The sequence below is a fragment of the Ooceraea biroi genome, chromosome 10 (genome assembly GCF_003672135.1).
Source record: "Ooceraea biroi isolate clonal line C1 chromosome 10, Obir_v5.4, whole genome shotgun sequence".
Classification (NCBI taxonomy): Eukaryota; Metazoa; Arthropoda; class Insecta; order Hymenoptera; family Formicidae; genus Ooceraea; species Ooceraea biroi.
In genome coordinates, this window is record NC_039515.1 from 139,673 (window position 1) to 158,519 (window position 18,847).

The 18,847-nt window shown below is 35.6% G+C and overlaps 3 protein-coding genes across 4 annotated transcripts; 1 reads left to right on the forward strand and 2 right to left on the reverse strand.

Annotated features, from left to right (window-relative positions):
- Window positions 1–4,978: 4,978 nt before the first annotated feature.
- On the reverse strand, window positions 4,979–6,514 carry LOC105284299 (40S ribosomal protein S17). Of its 2 annotated transcripts, none has more exons than XM_011347693.1 (3): window positions 6,443–6,514; window positions 5,942–6,093; window positions 4,979–5,543 (listed from the first exon to the last, which is right to left on the reverse strand). In XM_011347693.1, the coding sequence occupies exons 1-3, from the start codon at window positions 6,497–6,499 to the stop codon at window positions 5,306–5,308; spliced, it is 447 nt and encodes a 148-aa protein (XP_011345995.1). In that variant the 5' UTR covers window positions 6,500–6,514; the 3' UTR covers window positions 4,979–5,305. The 2 variants fall into 2 exon arrangements, with proteins under 2 accessions (XP_011345995.1, XP_011345996.1); XM_011347694.3 differs by having other exon boundaries at window positions 6,381–6,484.
- A 5,457-nt stretch (window positions 6,515–11,971) lies between these two features.
- LOC113562775 (leucine-rich repeat extensin-like protein 3) lies at window positions 11,972–15,044 on the reverse strand. The gene is made up of 2 exons (XM_026973180.1): window positions 13,101–15,044; window positions 11,972–12,224 (listed from the first exon to the last, which is right to left on the reverse strand). Exons 1-2 carry the CDS (start codon window positions 13,269–13,271, stop codon window positions 12,036–12,038), a joined length of 360 nt encoding a protein of 119 aa, XP_026828981.1. The 5' UTR covers window positions 13,272–15,044; the 3' UTR covers window positions 11,972–12,035.
- Window positions 15,045–16,278: 1,234 nt separating this feature from the next.
- Window positions 16,279–17,838, forward strand: LOC109610641. Its single transcript, XM_020032348.2, has 3 exons — window positions 16,279–16,770; window positions 17,170–17,341; window positions 17,404–17,838. Exons 1-3 carry the CDS (start codon window positions 16,627–16,629, stop codon window positions 17,718–17,720), a joined length of 633 nt encoding a protein of 210 aa, XP_019887907.1. The 5' UTR covers window positions 16,279–16,626; the 3' UTR covers window positions 17,721–17,838.
- The last annotated feature ends 1,009 nt before the right edge of the window (window positions 17,839–18,847 follow it).

Genomic DNA, 18,847 nt, shown 5'->3' on the forward strand with positions numbered 1-18,847 from the left:
CTATAGCAGCCTCGACATTTTGATATTAGAATGTTTGTCTCTAAATGAACTTAGAAATCTATCATTAATGAGTTACACGGTAAGTCAGTTCCCAGACAGCACAAAAATCCAAAAGACATCGCAAAGATGTCATTGATGTCTAAAGGACGTCTTTGCGATGTCTTTTGAATTTTTGTGCTGTCTCTGGGAATCGATTTACTATATAACCCATTAATGATAGATTTCTAAGTTCATTTAGAGACAAACATTCTAATATCAAAATGTCGAGGCTGCTATAGTTTTTAAATGGGAAAAGTTTAAAGTCACCTATCTCAGCTTTTGTCAAAATTTTGCGCGCTGAGGAACATCGCATATCAAAAGGAGCGCTCTATAATACTTCACTCAATTTGATAGAAATAATAACACTCGAAGTTATTATTTACTTTATTTTTTATACACTGTTCGCAAGATCGACAAATATCAGGATGATGATAGTTTTCAAATATATTAATATTTTCTTTTCTTATTGATTTTTTCTTTATCGATGTTTCATGCAGAAAATCATATTTCGTACCGATTGTATTGATTTTCTCTCATCATATGAGAAACGTCATTTATTCATTGCACGCTTCGATTGCACGAATGCTTTGATTGTTTGACGCGCATCGCATTTCCGTATGATAATTTAGAAACTATTATCATCCCGATACTCGTCGGTTTTGCGAATAGTGAGAAGTAAAGTGAATAATAATTTCGAGTGTTATTGTTTCTATCGAATTGAGTAAGGTATTGTGGAAGGGCCCTTTTAAAAGGTGATGTTCCCGAGCGCGCGAAATTTTGACAAGCTGATTGGTGAACTTTATATCTTTCCCATTTAACAACTAGCATGCAATGGTAACAACTAGCAGCCTTGACATTTTGATATTAGGATGTTTGTCTCCAAATGAACTTAGGAATCTATCATTAACGGGTACCTGGGGATACCCTATAGATATGTATAATCAAATTTGTATGTTGCAAACCACCCGATATAATAAAATAACCCAAAAGCAGCTCTTTAAAAATAACTTGAGAGAAGTTAAAGAAAATCACTTATGGATCGTGGATATTACTATACTATAATTTCAAACTTCTCGAAACAATTTGAATACTTTTTTATATCTTTATAGATATTAAAACACTTTTATTGCAATGAGATCAAAAGAATTGCTTTCATTAGAACTGTAGCAAGTTAAAACAGCTTCGTTTTACGCATTATCGCAAGAAAATTTGCATAAAGAATATCGTTAGACGATTATTCGTAACTCGCTCGTACAAAATTGCTGGTCCCTACATCCGACCGCGTTATACGCGCGAACGATCTCGCGCGAAGAAAAAAGAAATGAACGAAGAGGAATAAAACACGCCGCCCTCGTTTACGTAGCTAGCCTTCTTTGCAGTCTGCGGAAGACGCGCGACCTTAAATTGCATTTGAATAAAGCAATTTGTGCACGCGCCGTAATCCAATTCGTCCCTCTCGCTAGTTTTCGCTACGCGAAAGCACCGATAAATCAACCAGTTGCGCGGCGCATCGGCTTCAGCACGCCCCTACGATGTAGCCATATGGCTTAATTTCGTTCGTAGCGTAGGTTCGGTACCCCTAGTGACCGAAAAAAGCATTTCGCGTATGAACGGAAAAACTGACGTGGTATAGCGACACCATCGACGCTCGCTTAATTGCCAATAATAGCGATTCCCGCGATATCACATTAAAATTGAAATAACCATATGGCCAATTTGCGCGGGCGCGGAGACTCGCGACTCGCTCTTCGATCATGCTTTTATTACGCGCAGTAAAGTTTTAATGTAGCTAAAAAAAAAGTTCTCCGTACTTATAATATAAAAAGATGGCATGTAGCTTATTTCAATTATATATTTTTAGATTTAACGTGGCGCACAAATTTCCCAAAAGTTAAAACTAAATTTAGTAATTTTTATAATAAATTATTTATTTATTTATTTTTAATCGATAGCTGATACGATATTGTATTAGCTTTAATGTCAGTATTAATTAATTCTCAAACGTATTAGACAAAATGATATTTCTCATCTTAAATCTCTTTAATCATTTAATGTGTAATTATTTTTTATTGTGTTCCGTAGGCAAAAGACCGATGGAGCGCAATAATTTGTAATGTCAAGTTCAGACACTTTTGCACCTACCAAATATAATGATGTCATTATGTCGACTTTTAATGTCGCTACTGGAACCGTTTATGATGTGCACGTAACGATTTCAACTGCGCGATGATATGTACGGAGTAGCGCGGTTTCGAACGGCATATCCGAGAATGCGCAAAGCGCCGTTAAAGGGGTAATCGTTATAAATTGCTCTCAGAACTGTCCTAAACGCAACCCCCAGATCCGCGGGAATTGATGGAGCCTTATCCACGTCCGACACTGATAGAAATAAACGTCGGCTCATTTCTCGCGCGTTGGTAATTATTTCCTCTTTCTTTATCTCGCGTCAGCGCAGCTTTCTTACCCAAGTAGTAAAGTGACATCGGAAGATGACGAGATAATGACGTCACAATTATGTCATCTTCTGACGTCACTTTGCTACTTGGATAATAACTTTGACACATTTGTGTTCGTCGTTAGGAGTCGAGATTTACTTTGGGAAATTGTTTATACAATATTTATCGTAAATTCATTTCCTCGAACAATCAAACCGTTATTATATCGAGCTCTTCGAAGTCTATAATAGCATCGCGCGATGGCGCAAAGATAAATACATTTACCACCGAGAACAGATGAACTGACAAGAATCGCTAAAAACGGATTATCGGAAGCTCTTCTTAAGATAATGTCATCATCAGATTCTTGATTTAAAGCCATCGCAAGGATACTTGAAATGTAATTTATAAAAGCTGTATCTTATATCCGACAAACTCTGATATGATCTTTCAGTGTGTCGAAAGTGATCCTAGAATTGAATGAAACTAGGATGCTCCAAACGGAACGTGTGACATGTGTGAAACGTGTGACATGTGTGAAACGTGTGATATGCGGTATGTGACAATGCTTGGCGCGTAAACGGCACGTAAAGTTACTACCTATAAACATCACAACGGAAGAGCGTGGCAACAAAGAGGATAATTTTCCCCTGAACTTGTCGCACAGATCGGGGAATCCAAGTGTTTGGGAACCCGTCGACAAACGCCTCGCGGGTAGCGAGCGTTCCCGATGGAAGCAGGAAACGAGAACGTTAGACAGTCCAAGGCAGGTGAGACAGCTACGCTATATGGAACAGCGCTAAGGAACATCGAATACAGCCATCAACCAGAAGCAGTCGCATGTGTGAGTGTTGCAGTTGCATGTGTACTGTGTGTGTGTACGTGTTACTTTGGAATATGGAACCGCGGCGAATTATGTGCGCATCGCACGCGGATCCAGACGACGTGTGTTGTTCGAGAGTGTGACAGTCGAAAACATCTATTTCAGCCGAACATCTAGAAGGAAATCAGCTCCGCGATCGCGAAACGTCGTCCCGTTCGCGTAGTACGATTCATCGCCGATGTCGCGCGAAAGCGGCCCTTTTCGCGCCCTTCGTCGCGGCATCGGGGAAACGAGGCACGTTCGCTCCCGGGTGACGACGCTCCCGATCCGTTGAACTTGTCGAACGAAACACCAGAGGAACAGAAAACTGAGAGAAAGTAAAGAGAAGGGCGGGAGAAGAAAGAACAGAGTAAGAAAGAGAGAGAGACAGCCATCTCACCGCCTGCCACAGCTCAAAGCACTCACTAAACGTCACGGGAGAGCACGGGCAAAAAGGACTGCCGATTGGTGGTTGGTCAGTGTCGGTCAATTGTTGCTGTCTACGTTCAACGGGGCAAGTGTCTAGGCCTGTGACGTGCTTTCGATAACCTACAAAGAGCACTGGCTCCTCTCTCTCGTGTGTCGTGGTGCCACCTGACAGACTCCGGGAAATTCGAGAAAACGGCATTTCCTTCGGCCCATGCGCGAGAACTTTAATCGAATTTTGGTGTTGCAGCGGCGACAACGGCGCGGCCGGCGGCCACGCTCCGCTGCACGCGATTGACTCTATCGCGGAAATTTAAATTTTGCTGGAGCGTCCCGAGGAATGGCAAACAGAAATGAAACTCGGCGCCATAAGTTGACACGAGGCTACTAAAGGCAATAGTAATGATTCGATGTCGTGCATGCGTGCGACGAGATCGTTGTATCAATTTGATTTGTACGGCACAGATCTATAAATCATAGAATCACGACTGTACGTCGATAATTATTTATTAAATATGCGAATTCAGTGCTTTTTTCAAGAAATTGAGCATTTATTACAAAAGAAAATAATAAACATGGCAATTTTTATAATTTTAATATTCGCCATTATTTTCTAATACTTTTCTCCATCTATTCGGCAGCTGACGAGTCCCTTCTCAAAAAATAAAAAGTAAACAAATGCTCATTTCTTTAAAAAAGCACTAATTAATTTGCGTACTTGACATTAGATGTGTAAATAAATTCGGTACTTTTTGGAAGAGATTGAGCATTTATTATAAAAATAATACACATGACGATTTTCGAAATATTCGCTACAATTTTCTAATACTTTATAATATTGTCTAATACTTTTCTGCGTCTATTGATATTAGATATGCAAATTAATTCGGTGCTATCTTGAAGAAGTTTATTATAAAAAAATAATAGACATGTCACTTTTCGAAATATTCGCCATAATTTTTGTAACAGTTTTCTCCATCTTTCGCCTCTATAGCTGACGAATTCCCTCTCGAAAAAGAAAGAGAGAGATAGAGAGAGAAAAGTAAATGAGGCTCAATTTCTTTAAAATATATCAAATCAATAAAACCAAAAAATAAGAAAAAAACAAATACAATTCAATTCTACATGTATAAATTAAAAAACACTTCTTTAATGATGTGCAAATATCCTGAAAAAATTAATTATTAATGCTAGAATAGAAAAAAGCATACAACTATTATGTGTAAATCTGTAATTTTATTTCAAAAGTACGAGATCCATCAGTTTGTATTGGAGGATTCGCTGGCATGATTGGATTCTCTAATAATGCGTTTTGTGCAACAAATGAAAAGGAATGTTATGCCTACAACTCGCATTACGGCAATGAGGATTGGCTTGCCAATACATTCTATCTAATATTATTAAGGCTTTTATTGTGCGCCATCCAACAGAACACATCTATCGTGATTTGCGCGCTGCTATACATATAATCATATATATAATCAAAGTGCACAATGTATAACAGATTGCATTTCACACATTTGTTTTGTTATTTACATAATTTTTAAGAACGCCTGTTAAATTGTGGAACAGGCTGCGTAAGTTGCAATCCATTGATATTGTGGAACTCTAGCATTTTTAACATCTCCTTAGTCTCTGGATCAACTTCGATAATATCATGCTCCAGTGCAGAGACTTCAGGAACATAGTTGTCCCTGCGTTCCCTCTCTTCTTCTTGCAACTTAATGGAGATTCCACGTACCTGACTATGTCTAAGTCTCTTCATCAAGTGAGTGATAAATCTAATAACAAAATTACAATAAAATTCTCTTATTATTATTAAGTTTAACTAAGTTTTAAAGATAAAGCACATATAAAACTTTAAAAATAAAACTTAATACAAGTTCACCAACATACATAGCATAACATAGCAAGTTTTCAGTATTATACATATATCATACAAAACTATGCAAAAAAAAACAAATATTACATAATTATAATATATTTTATTTAACTTATTATAAAAGTAATGCACTTAAAACTAAGAGTAATTACAGCTAAAGTAATTATAAGGTTTAAGATTTATTTTAGTTATGAAATAAGGATAATAAATAATAAATTTTATTATCGAATAATTGGAAAAATATAGTAACACAAGCGAAGAAAATTGAAAATATGTTGCATATTTTGACATGCTTACCCAGCAATTTTATTGCGCAAAGATTTACTGGGGATGATAGCGATTTCTTCGCATATTCTCTTGTTTGTATGAAAATCTAACGTGAGACGTGGATAATATTTCTCGATAATAAGCTTCGCGGCCTTTTTGACCGTCTTCGTTCTAACACGACTCTGTAAATCGTGAAAGGATAATATTAATAGTATTAACTATTCTAATATACAACACAGACTAATATACAATCGCAGTTTGTGTTAAAAATATTTATGGATTGTATTGCTAAAGGTGGACATAACCTAAATAAAAAATCACATTATAAGTGATTTTTCATCAATTACTATACACTGCTGAGGTTAGAAAACATTTTGTAAAGCGAGTGCACTTTAATTTTTGACGAATTATCACGAATTATTACAATTTTTGTGAATTAAAATGAAAATATATCCATATATATACACACCATATTTACTCATATACTCATATATTTTATGCATATACCGGAAGCACAGTATACTGACATACAATAGAGATAGTATCCCTGGAATACAGAGTCTGGACATCTCGTGGACATCTTTCCATTGGTTGACCCTCACAATGGTGGAGCCAATCAAAGTGTCTTTTTTTACGTCACACTGCTGCTTCACGTCCACACTGCTTCACGTATCCACACAAATGTACGCCATTTTGAGGGGTTTTGGGTGAGATGTCCAGACTCTGTATTCTAGGGATACTAAGTAGGGACAAGCACCCGTTTTCGATTTAGCCACGCAGATTTGCTTGCGCATCCCGAGCGGCCATGTTTTTGGGCGCACCAATCCCGTTCAAAGTAAAGAATGCACAATTATCTCCGTAACAGGACTATTATGGCCAGTCCCTGTAAGTGGAAGTGAGAGAAAACGTCTCCGATGGAAACACAGATGTCTATACTAAACTAGATTGCTAACATTCCAATATTGGAAAGGATATCTTGCGTCAGGTAGAGTTTCCGGTGTATGAGACAAAATGGCCGCTGCCGCCACCATATTTACAATTGTTACTGCGATATTCAACAAAGTTTTGTAGTAATTATTGTGTTTCAATGTAACAAATTGCGTAAATTACGAAAATAATGTTTATGTCGCAACAAGAAAAAGATGGTGTTAGTCTGTTTAGATAAGTTTCATATTTATAATAAATATATAAATATGTCATGAAAAATAAATAGCGATTAATGCAATTTTATAGATTATGATAAAAATGTGATTTTTAATTTTTCAGATTTCCACTCAACAGAGAAGACCATTTGAAGAAATGGCTTCAAAACATTAAAGACCCAAATTTTAAGCTAGGAAAATTTGATGCTATAAATATTATTATTTATTTTTCATGACATTTATATATTTATTATAAATATGAAACTTACCTAAATAGACTAACACCATCTTTTTTTGTTGCGACACTGTTTGATGCAACAAGATGCTGGCATTTTTTATTTTACACTTTAAATACAATTTTATGGTCGCATCGATACACACCGCGCTGACTCACATACCGCGCTGTAAGACTCACACACCACTGATACGCTTCACACACACATCACCGCCGCCATTTTCTCTCATACAACCGGAAAGCTCATGCGACGCAAGTCCGAAGCCTGAATTAGCAATTTAGTTTAGTATAGACATCTGTGGATGGAAGTGAGACATTAAAGTTACTTTAGATGTTGTGCGCAAGGTGCTCTGCGCAAGCGATTAAAGATGAAATAGACTTATACAACCGCTAATACAGATAATAAAACTATTAGGGTACTGTATCTTTTAATAATATAAAAATTGTCTTACATTTGCACTTTTTTCAGCTTCTTCACATTCTTTCCACACAGCGGGCGTATCCCGTTTGCACACGGAACGATTGCACACCGCACGATTGCACACGTTGTATTGCACCACTGTTCTATTGAGGTTTGTTCTTTTCAGTTGCACTGCTGAACTGGTGCAATAAGTTAGAGTGAGAAAAAATATACTTGTCTCACTTTAACGTATTGCACTAGTTCAGCAGTGCAGCTGAAAAGAACAGACCTTTGGACACAACACGATTGTACACCGCACGATTGGCCACCGCACGATTGCGCACGCACATTGCACGATTGGACACCGCACGATTGGACACTGCACGAATAAACTTCCGAAAAGCTCCCACACCCGTTTTACATATCCTTTGGTGAAAATGCTTGAAATAACTCAAAATGAATACCCTTAAATGGATTTTTACCGACAAAAAGGATAAAGGCATAAAAAGTTCAAATAAAGTAATATGTAATGATTGAATATTTTCAGCTGGATTTCTGTAGATGTACAGTTTTCTATGCATCATTATATATTTCTACATGAACTTCTAATGTGTTTATTGTGTATCTCGGATGTTTCTTGTACGGTACGGAAAATAAAGACATATCGGGCACACTGTATCCACGCATGTACTTTGCAAAATAAAAAACAGGGTTGGGTTGCTTCGTCTTGCAAAGGAGTAATATTAGTTTCAACTTTTTAAGTCTTTATTCTTCTTGTCGGTAAAAATCCATTTAAGGGTATTCATTTTGAGTCATTTCAAGCATTTTCACCAAAGGATATGTAAATCGGGTGTGGGAGCTTTTCGGAAGTTTATCCATGCGGTGTCCAATAGTGTGGTATCCAATCGTGCAATTTGCGTGCGCAATCGTACGGTGGCCAATCGTGCGGTGTACAATCGTGCTGTGTCCAATAGAACAGTGTGCAATACAACGTGTGCAATATTGCGTGTGTAATTGTGCGGTGTGCAATCGTTCCGTGTGCAAACGGGATACGCCCCTGCACAAGCAATAAAGAGAATTTTCGAAACTGCAATTACCATCACGAAGCAGTTCCCTAGCCACTCCAGCATCCCCTTAAGGGGATGCTGGAGTGGCTAGGGACATTTTATATTAACCGATATTTTATATTACGAACATCTTTGAATTTGCTTTACAAAATTGCAAAATTCTTCCACACGATTAAAGTACGCAGAAAAATGACGAGGGCGACACTCAACTTTATAGGAAAAACGAAAAAAAGTAAAAATAGCATTTGTCTTGACATGTAGAACTGTCACCTGACAACAATATTGACTGAATACAAGAAAATCTACAAATATATATGCCAAATAAGACTGTCGTCCTCTAGGGACAACATTTAAGACAAATATTATGTAATTAGAACTAAGATTAAAAGCCTAGAAAAAAAGATATTAGTAATGTAAATTTTATAACCTCAAATACAGATGGAGATGATAAAAAAGAACAGTAATTCGTACAAAAGTAGGTGCCGGATCTTACGAGAGATGGCGCCACAATCTGTTAGCACGGCAGCATTATCTTCGTCTGTCATGTGTGTAAAAGTATTATACATACATGTCGCCACACATATGTGTCTACTTTCACTTGATCGCATGTTCGCTCGATTGCTCGTTTTGGCTTCTTCGCGCCTCGCCAGGGCCGGATTATGATTTTTAGGGGCCCGAATTATGAATTGTTGCAATTCATAAATCAATACCCGGTAAAAAATTTTTTATATATCATCATATAAAACTGTACGTAATTATATAGAAACATATAAAATTATGTATCAAATTTATCCATACATACTTCCTTTCTCTTGTATAATTTATCATATATGTAGAACAAATAATAAGAAAAATAATTGAAAAATAAGTAGAAAAGTAATTTGCGCATTGTCTTTTTGTAAAATTGTTATTTTGTATAATTGTGAGATAATATTTTATCATCATCATATATAATCGTATATAACATATTTATATATATATTTTACGGATTTATTTATATTTGCATTTGAGAAGGGCCCGAATTGGGGTCGAAATGTCGTGCTTTTGTATTACACTTGCCAGAATTGTCGAACAATAAATATCTTTTGTATATATAGATAATATTTTATACATCATCATATATAATCGTATATAACATGTTTCTATATATAGAAACATGTTATATACGATTTATATTTCGGAAAAATGTTTCAGACAAAAGTTACTTACTTTTCGATGGAGAATAAGAATCTGCAATAAAAAGTTGGGGTTTCAATTTAAGAAATTGAAGGTGATCTTCGCGTGACCTTCAAACGACTATTCAAGGTCAAACCAATGGTATCATCTTATGTCCCCCTCGAAATCGTGACATGTCTGTCTGAAACATTTTTTCGTATCTCTTTAAGTTTTTTAAAAAATTGACTGTATAAATTAAAATGGGCCACCCTGTATATAGAAACATGTTATATACGATTATATATGATGATGTATAAAATATTATCTCACAATTATACAAAATCACAATTTTACAAAAAGACAATGCGCAAATTACTTTTCTACTTATTTTTCAATTATTTTTCTTATTACTTGTTCTACATATATGTGATCAGAAATTATACAAGAGAAAGGAAGTATGTATGGACATATATGGACATATTTGATACATAATTACGTATAGTTTTATATGATGATCTATAAAAAATTTTTTACCGGGATTGTTCTTCCAAATCTTGAGAGTAAACCTCTACAAGAGTTTTGGTGCTTACTTGCATTTCATCGCTCGCTCTTTCTGTCTCTCATTCACTCACGCAGTCATTCAGTTTCTTTCTAATCAGTCGATCGTTGTTTTATGCTTTTGGAATATTTCATTTCACGTTCTCGCTCCTCTCCTTCACTATATTTATGATTACCCGTTATGATATTCTTTCTTTCATACTGCTTGTATTCTTTACATTCTTTGCATTTTTGCAAACATAGAAATAAATGTATATTGTATGTTTATATAAAATTTTTATGCATTGGTTGCTCGTAGATAATGTCCATTCACGCCTATTTATTTTATTTCTTTGCCATATAACTTACTTATGAATGTATTAAATAAATGTATATAATATGAATATATTATATGTATATATACATATACACATTTTTATTTTATAGTAGATATAAAGTATTAAAAATATAAGTTATAGTTTTCTTTTATATTAATAAATATAACTATAATATAATAATATAATAATATAATAACATAATATAATATGTATTCTTTACATGTACTAAATGTTCTTAACATGTACTACATAAACATAATTTAAATATATGTATATGTATTATATGAATATATGTATGTTTTTTTACAACTAATTGTTAAAAAATTATGTTTATTGTATACATGTAAAGAATATATGTTATATTATATTATTATTTTATGTTACATTATCATAGGCATATTTATTAATATAAAATAACTTATACGTATAGAATGTTGCGTCCGGGGCGTCTTCGGAGCGCGAAGCTGATTGCGATCAGCTCGTAACACCGGGTGGTTCCAAAACACAGAGCCACCCCGGACACAACAATAATACTTCATGTATATTATAAAATAAAATGTATACATATACATGTGTGTGTGTGTGTGTGTGTGTGTGTGTGCGCGCGCGCGCGCGCGTGTGTGTGTGTGTGTGTGTGTGTGATATAGATTTTATAATATTCATTACATTTATTTTGTGGATTCATACGTAACTTATACGGCAAAGAAATAAAATATATAGAAGTGATTGGGCATTATATCTGTGAATAATCAATGAATAAAAATTATATATATATATAATATACAGTTCTTCTTACGTTTGCGAAAATGTAAACGACGTAAAAAGTAAAAGGAACATGAAAGAATATTCGGATAATCAGTGTCAAAACAGAGAAGCGCGAACATGAGGAAATCAAACATGTCAAAGGCATGAAACAACAATATAGTAAACGACTGATTAGAAAGAAACTGAATGACTGCGTGAGGAGGGAGGGAGGGAGGGAGGGAGGGAGGGAGGGAGGGAGAGGGGAGAGAGAGAGAGAGAGAGACGAGCGAAGGAACCAGAACGAGCAATCAAATATGAGGTAACTTTTCAATATTGTACGTTTTTGATTATTTTTTTCTAAGCAATCTAATACAGGTAAAAGGATGTCTGGGAATTTATTGGGAAATTGTGCACATGTAATAAAAAATTAAATACATCAATATATTTTTTATATGATATTTATTATATAGAATGGAATGGAGAAGGCATATTTTTAAAGACAATTTTTAATATCTATATGGATATGGGTACGGTGCATACGGTGTGGGCGGCGGCGGTGCGTACGGTGCATACGGTGTGGGCGGCGGTGGCGCGTACGGTGCATACGGTGTGGGAGGCGGCGGTGGTGGGGGTAGTGTATACCCCATTCTCCTCCTCTCCACTTGCAGCACCCGACGAATGATATTTTTCACTTGCTGAAAAAATACATTTTTTAACTGTAAACAAATTATATTAATCGACCAACTCGCTGTATGTAATTTTTATTCAAATGTGAATTTATTAATAAACACAACGTTTTGATCGTGATTCCGAAACTTTTCAAGCGCTAGTTCAGTCAGAAATATGAAATTGTTGTATGTTAGATTGTACAAACCATGAAGTACTCAAATTAAATTTAAAATGTATAAAAACATAAAAAGTAGTCAATTATAATTGAAATGTATGTTAACTGTAAGACTTGTCAAAAGAATGGAAAGAAAACGTGTAAACAAAAAAAGTACTTATTTTGTTTCCACGTTTCCTTTCTTTTCATTCGTTTTCATTCTTTTGACAAGTCTGACAGTTAACATACATTTTATTTATAACTGACTACTTTTTATGTTTTTATACATTTTAAATTTAATTTGACTACTCCATGGTTTGTACAATCTGACATACAACAATTTCATATTTCTGACTTGATTAGCGCTTGAAAAGGATCGGAATCACGATCGAAACGTTGTGTTTATTTGAATAAAAATAACATATAGCCAGTTGGTCGATTAATATAATTTGTTTACAGTTAATTATTACTGGCGAAAAATTGCGTGCGTGCATGCGTGCATGCGTATGTGTGCGCGCGCGTGTGCATGCGTGTGATGCGTAACGTAAGCGATTTGCGTGTAACAGAAAAAAGTAAGGAATGAGTGAACGAAGGAATGAGCGAGCGAGCGAATATGTCAACGAGCAAAGAAGCAAGAGAGAGAGAGAAAGCGAACGAACGAGCGAGCAAGCGAATGAATGAAGAAACATGCGTGCGCGAACGAACAAAACCGAACCTAACCAAATATAATTATAGAAAAAGTACTTACTTTATGCGATACGGGCGCCCCTCTTCCTCTTCCTCTTCCTTTTCCTGCATCCCGTGACGGTGGATGATCCGTTGTTTGTTGCCCCGTCGGCGGTGGTATCGTCACCGTCGTCGTCGTTGTTTGTTGCCCCGTTGGCGGTGGTGATTGCGACGGTGGTGGCGATGGTACCATCGCCGTCGTCGTTGTTTGTTGCCCCGTCGGCGGTGGTGGTTGCGATGGTGGTGGCGGTGGTACTATCGCCGTCGTCGTTGTTTGTTGCTCCGTCAGCGGTGGTAGTTGCGATGGTGGTGGCGGTGGTATTATATTCGCAAACGTTTCCCACAAATAAACGTGAGCGATATAATTTTTGAAAAGGTGCAAACACAACCGGATTATACGAGTTGTGGTATTTATGCTGCCGCCTTTGCTACTGCTATAGCGTTGGGAAAAGATTCATGCGAGGAAAAATATTGCAATGACGCGAAGCGCATGAGACGTCATTTTCTTACTATTTTACAAAGTAAGGAACTGACGCTTTTCCCGACCTAAAAATGTTTACACATCACATTTTCAAAGGCATCACATACGTGGCAATGACCTCATAATCAATGATGTCATAAATGTTGAGTAAAACATTGTTGCTCGATGCGTGCGTTATTCGCGCGAACGCTTCTTGCAACAAATGCGTTATTGCTCACATGCCTCCTATGATCAATCGGAGAGACGAAAAAATAAATTGGTTGCGTTCTCACGGGAATGGGCGTTGGAGAGGCCCATTCTATTTCTAAATTTTTATAAATATTTTAAATTTTCTAAATATTTAATGTCACTGAAGGATGTTATTAGTAAGTAACTTATTCGAAATACTTGGCGCTGCTAAACCTACTCAAGAGAACGGTGTTCCATTGCTATACTAGTTCAGAATGTTTCTTTTTTCTTCTAATATGTAATAAAAACATTGCCTTCTTTCTTACTCTTATTTAAAAATATTTTAGATATTTTATATATTATACATAACACAAGTTCTCACAAAACAGCTGCATGAACTTGGAGAACACATAGAGCAAGTATTTGGATTTGTCAACATTTAAATTGTTGCAAATACAGGAAGAGGTGGCGATTCGAAGACGAATAAATGCACTCATGGAAGACGTGACAGACAAACAGAAGGAGAACGCTCGTTACAAATGCGGTATGCTCAGTTACAAGACCAGTTGCATCAGTGTTGATTAAATAATACATAATTATTTAAAAATACATCATTATGCTTGTTGAATGTTATGTAGCAAGCTTGATTGCAACATGTATTATTTTCCAGACTATATTTAATTTTAATAAATACTAATTAGTGTCATTTTCAGATTTATTTAGTTTATATTTTTATATACTCCCATCACATTTATTCAAAATCGACGAAGATTCTGCGTTATTAAAAATAATTCAAAGTATTTTGACACATTCACAATCATTTCACATCATTTTATTAACTTATAAGTAATCTGGCTCTAGATTTTGATACAAATAGTAGCGATGTTTTGGTGAATTTGATTTTTTGTTTTATAGATATCCTATAAAAGTTTCATATACGAGAAGCTACAAAATATAATGATTGTATGAAAAAACTCTTATTGGAATGTTCATATGCATATTTGATATATATTGTAAAAAAGTAAGTTTGTTGTGATATATAATACATTATTATAGATAAATGCGCGCATATGCGCGACTCGGAACGCACCCTAAATATTGAAAGACTTCTTACAGTCCAGTTGACGTTCCAAATGCTTCAGAGTTTTGAAGCATTCACGTCTTCCCGACATGTCGGTAATATCAATTCTGTCAGCCACTGATATTTTAGTTCCATCGAAGTGGCAGCACTTTCACGAAAAAGTTCACTAGCAGCTCCAGCATCCCCTTAAGGGGATGCTGGAGTTGCTAGTGAACTATTTTTTCACTATAGCGATGGTAATTGCAGTTTCGAAAATTCTCTTTATTGCTTGTGCAGAATAAAAAATCCTTTTCCACAAATGAAGTATAGATAGAAAGAAAGTCCGCTCTACAGGACTTTATATTCAAAATGGAAAAAAGTTAGAAAAGACAAATGCAAGTTTTTAACTTTTTTCCATTTTGAATATAAAGTCCTGTAGAGCGGGCTTTCTTTCTATCTATACTTCATTTGTGGAAAAGGATTTTTTATTCTGCACAAGCAATAAAGAGAATTTTCAAAACTGCAATTACCATCGCTATAGTGAACTTCTTCGCGATGGTGCTGCCATTTGCACAAAAAATGCTTAATATAAAAATTTGACAAGTTGTACGCAGAAAATTGCGGTTATCCATGCTCGGGATAAAATAAAGGAATATAATGAAACTTTGTGAAGTGACTTTAGAAGCGTAAAGCCCCAGACACAATGAGAGGAATAAGGAACACAGAATAGAACATAAGGAATAAACAAAATTTCGACCAATGAAAAGCCATGCATGCATGAACTGGTGATGCATGCATGGTTTTCTATTGGTCGAAATTTTGTTTATTCCTTATGTTCTATTCTGTGTTCCTTATTCCTCTCATTGTGTCTGGGCCTTTATAAAAAAGATATATTGATAATAGATCAAAGTTTGATCTATTATCAATATATCTTTTTTATTACGCTTCTAAAGTCACTTCGAAAAGCTTCATTATATTCCTTTATTTTATCCCGAGGGTGGACGGGTGAAATTTTGTGCGTACAACTTGCCAAATTTTTATAAAAAGCAAATATTTGTGCAAATGGCAGCACCATCGCGAAGAAATTCCCTGGTCACTCCAGCTTGCCCTTAATTATAAAAATTATTGCTTCCCAAACTGTGAAAGTGCCTTCCCAACTTGCCCAAACGATTCCCAAATGATTGCAATAGAAAACATTAGAAAACAATGAGATATATCGAAGATTATGAACATTTTCCATTATATAGGTTATGGCCAAAAAATCCTTAGATTTTTGGCTTCACGTCTGGTTGATGACATGAAACTTTATTTTGAGATGCAATTATTTCCCAAACTCTAAAAACATTACAGGCGTATTTCCCAAATGATTTGGCGTTGAAAGAAGCGAAAAGGAACAAAACGACATTTGGAATGATGTCTGCTAACTATACGCTCAACTAATTTTCATTAATTATTAAAAAAACTATTATTTCCTAAACTCTAAAAGTAGTTTCCTAAACTTTCCCAAACGATTCCCAAATTATTGCAATAAAAAAAAAAGATTTATCATATTTGTCTGCTAACTATACGGCGGTCGGCCTATGAATTAATCTTTATAGACTATAGAAATTTTCTATAGTCAAAGGAATCAATTAAAAGCAAGGCGAAAATTCCATAGACGTATAAAGATGGCTGCGGTCCGAAATGCAAGGTCCGTAGATGAGCAGACGACGCACGGTAGGGAAGGTCTTCGCACGACCGCCATTTTGGGTCCACGGAGTGAGACAGATATATTTTGTTTCTCACTTTAATTGACTGTAATGTAGTGTGCACTACAGTTAGTGCAAACAGATATTAAATATGCCAAGTTGTTGTGCAAAGAAGTGTAAAAATCGTTCAGAACAGGGATTCCGCCTTTTTAGATTTCCGAAAGATATACAACGTAAGAACATTTGGACTAAACAATGTGGTCTACAGCCAAAAGAGAATGCAAGATTATGTGAGGTATTTATAATCTGATATAAATTATAATTAAATTAAGATATTATAACGTTTCGACCATAAATTTGGTCCTTTTCAAGTGAATAGAAAGAATATTAGATGGTTCTTACAAAATATTCGGAGCTTATGCCAACAAAAGTGCCATCATCTTTGAATATTTTGTAAGATCTGTATAATATTCTTTCTATTCACTTCAGAAGGACCATAATCTATAGTCGAAGCGATTGATACCTTAATTTCAATAAAACTGGCCAGGTGTATCGACGAATTATCCCTGTAGCTGAACTAATTAAGATATAATAAGTATCAAGGCTTAGTATGTTGGTGTACTAGGTTTTAAAATTGTAGTTAAATATTTGCAGTGGCAAATAGAATAAGTAGGCAATAAATATATTTTTGTAGTATCATTTTGACGACTCAGAATTTGAAAAAGGACGACAGGATAAATGGCGCAAATTAAAACCGAATGCTATTCCTACTATTTTTACAAGTGAGGAAAGTGTTATTGAATTAAATTTACAAGATGAAATTGAATCTTCTTCAATTCTTTTGCGTGAAGAAAATCTAATTGATGGTAAGTGGTAAATATTATCTTATCATTTATGTCAAACATCTTAATCATAATCTGTTTTGTAGAGACAAATGTTCAGCATAATTATTGTGAGCCTGTTTCTATAGAAACAGGCATTCAATGTGAGGAAAATAGTGTCGCAATACAAACTGCATACTATTCTGATGAAAATGGAACAATCAGACAAGCCAATGAAATTAAATACTTAAGGAAAGAATTAGCTCATGCACAACAAAATAATATACTTATATCAAAACTGGAAAAAGAAAAGCTGTTCAGAGTAAAAGCTAAGAAATACATGAAAGCGTACAAAACATTGAAAACGGAACATGCAACATTGTCAAATAAATTAGAAAAAATACCACTGTTTAAACAATTTTGATGGAAACTGCTGGATATAAGTGAATATATATAAGACTTTATTATAGAAACGCTTATTACAACTGAACTTCTCAGACGCACGCATTACGCAGGCAGCGAGCGAACGGTTAAACAAAAAACATGCAAGCGCGCGAAGACGCATTCTCATACTTACTGCGCATGTCCAAACATCCTAGTTTCGTTTTTACTAAATTTATACCTATTACCAACACGCCTCCTTGAAAACAAAACTCTTTTAAATTAAACCCAACGCTTTCGTATGATACACAAACTTTGGTTTATGGAGCGCCTTAGTAAATAAATCAGCTGTCATGTCATCGGTACACACATGTTCAACTACAATCTTCTTATTCTCTACATTTTCTTTCAAAAAATAATATCGCGTATCAATATGTTTCGATCGCTGACTCACACATGCATTTTTGCTTAAATTAATCGCTCCATTATTATTGCAAAATATTTTAATAACCTTTTGTATCTTTTAGGCTCGATTTCGTGTACGAGCTTTTGTAACCATAATGCTTCTTGGCTTGTTGTAGCTAATGCTATATACTCCGCTTCTACGGTCGAAAGAGCTACTATCGCTTGTCTTTTGCTGCTCCACGAAATCGCTCCTCCGTTCATAAGGAACATTGAACCTGTAATAGACTTTCTATTTTCCGGATTATTCGTTCAATCAGCGTCACTATATCCGATTATTTCAGAGTTACCACGCGATGAATATTGTAACTTATACTCAATCGTACTACGAAGGTACCTAAATATACGCTTCACCGCATTCCAATGCTGTACACCGGGATTATCGCAAAAACGACTTACTTGGTTAACAGCAAATGTTATATCAGGGCGAGAGATCTGGCTCACATACAGCAGACTACCGACCGCCTCCTTATACGGGGGTCTTCTGCATCCGTTCCTTCTTCTTCCAGATTCTCGTCCGGGTTCCTCGAAACTAACCTCGAGTTTGGGTTCGCCGGAGTGCTGACAGGATTACAGTCCTCCATGTGGAATTTATGAAGCATTCGTTCAATGTACTCCGTCTGATTAATTCGAACTACACCGTAATCTGAATTTTGCTCAACAGTCATACCCAAAAACTGTTTTGGTCTTCCCAAATCTTTCATCTCA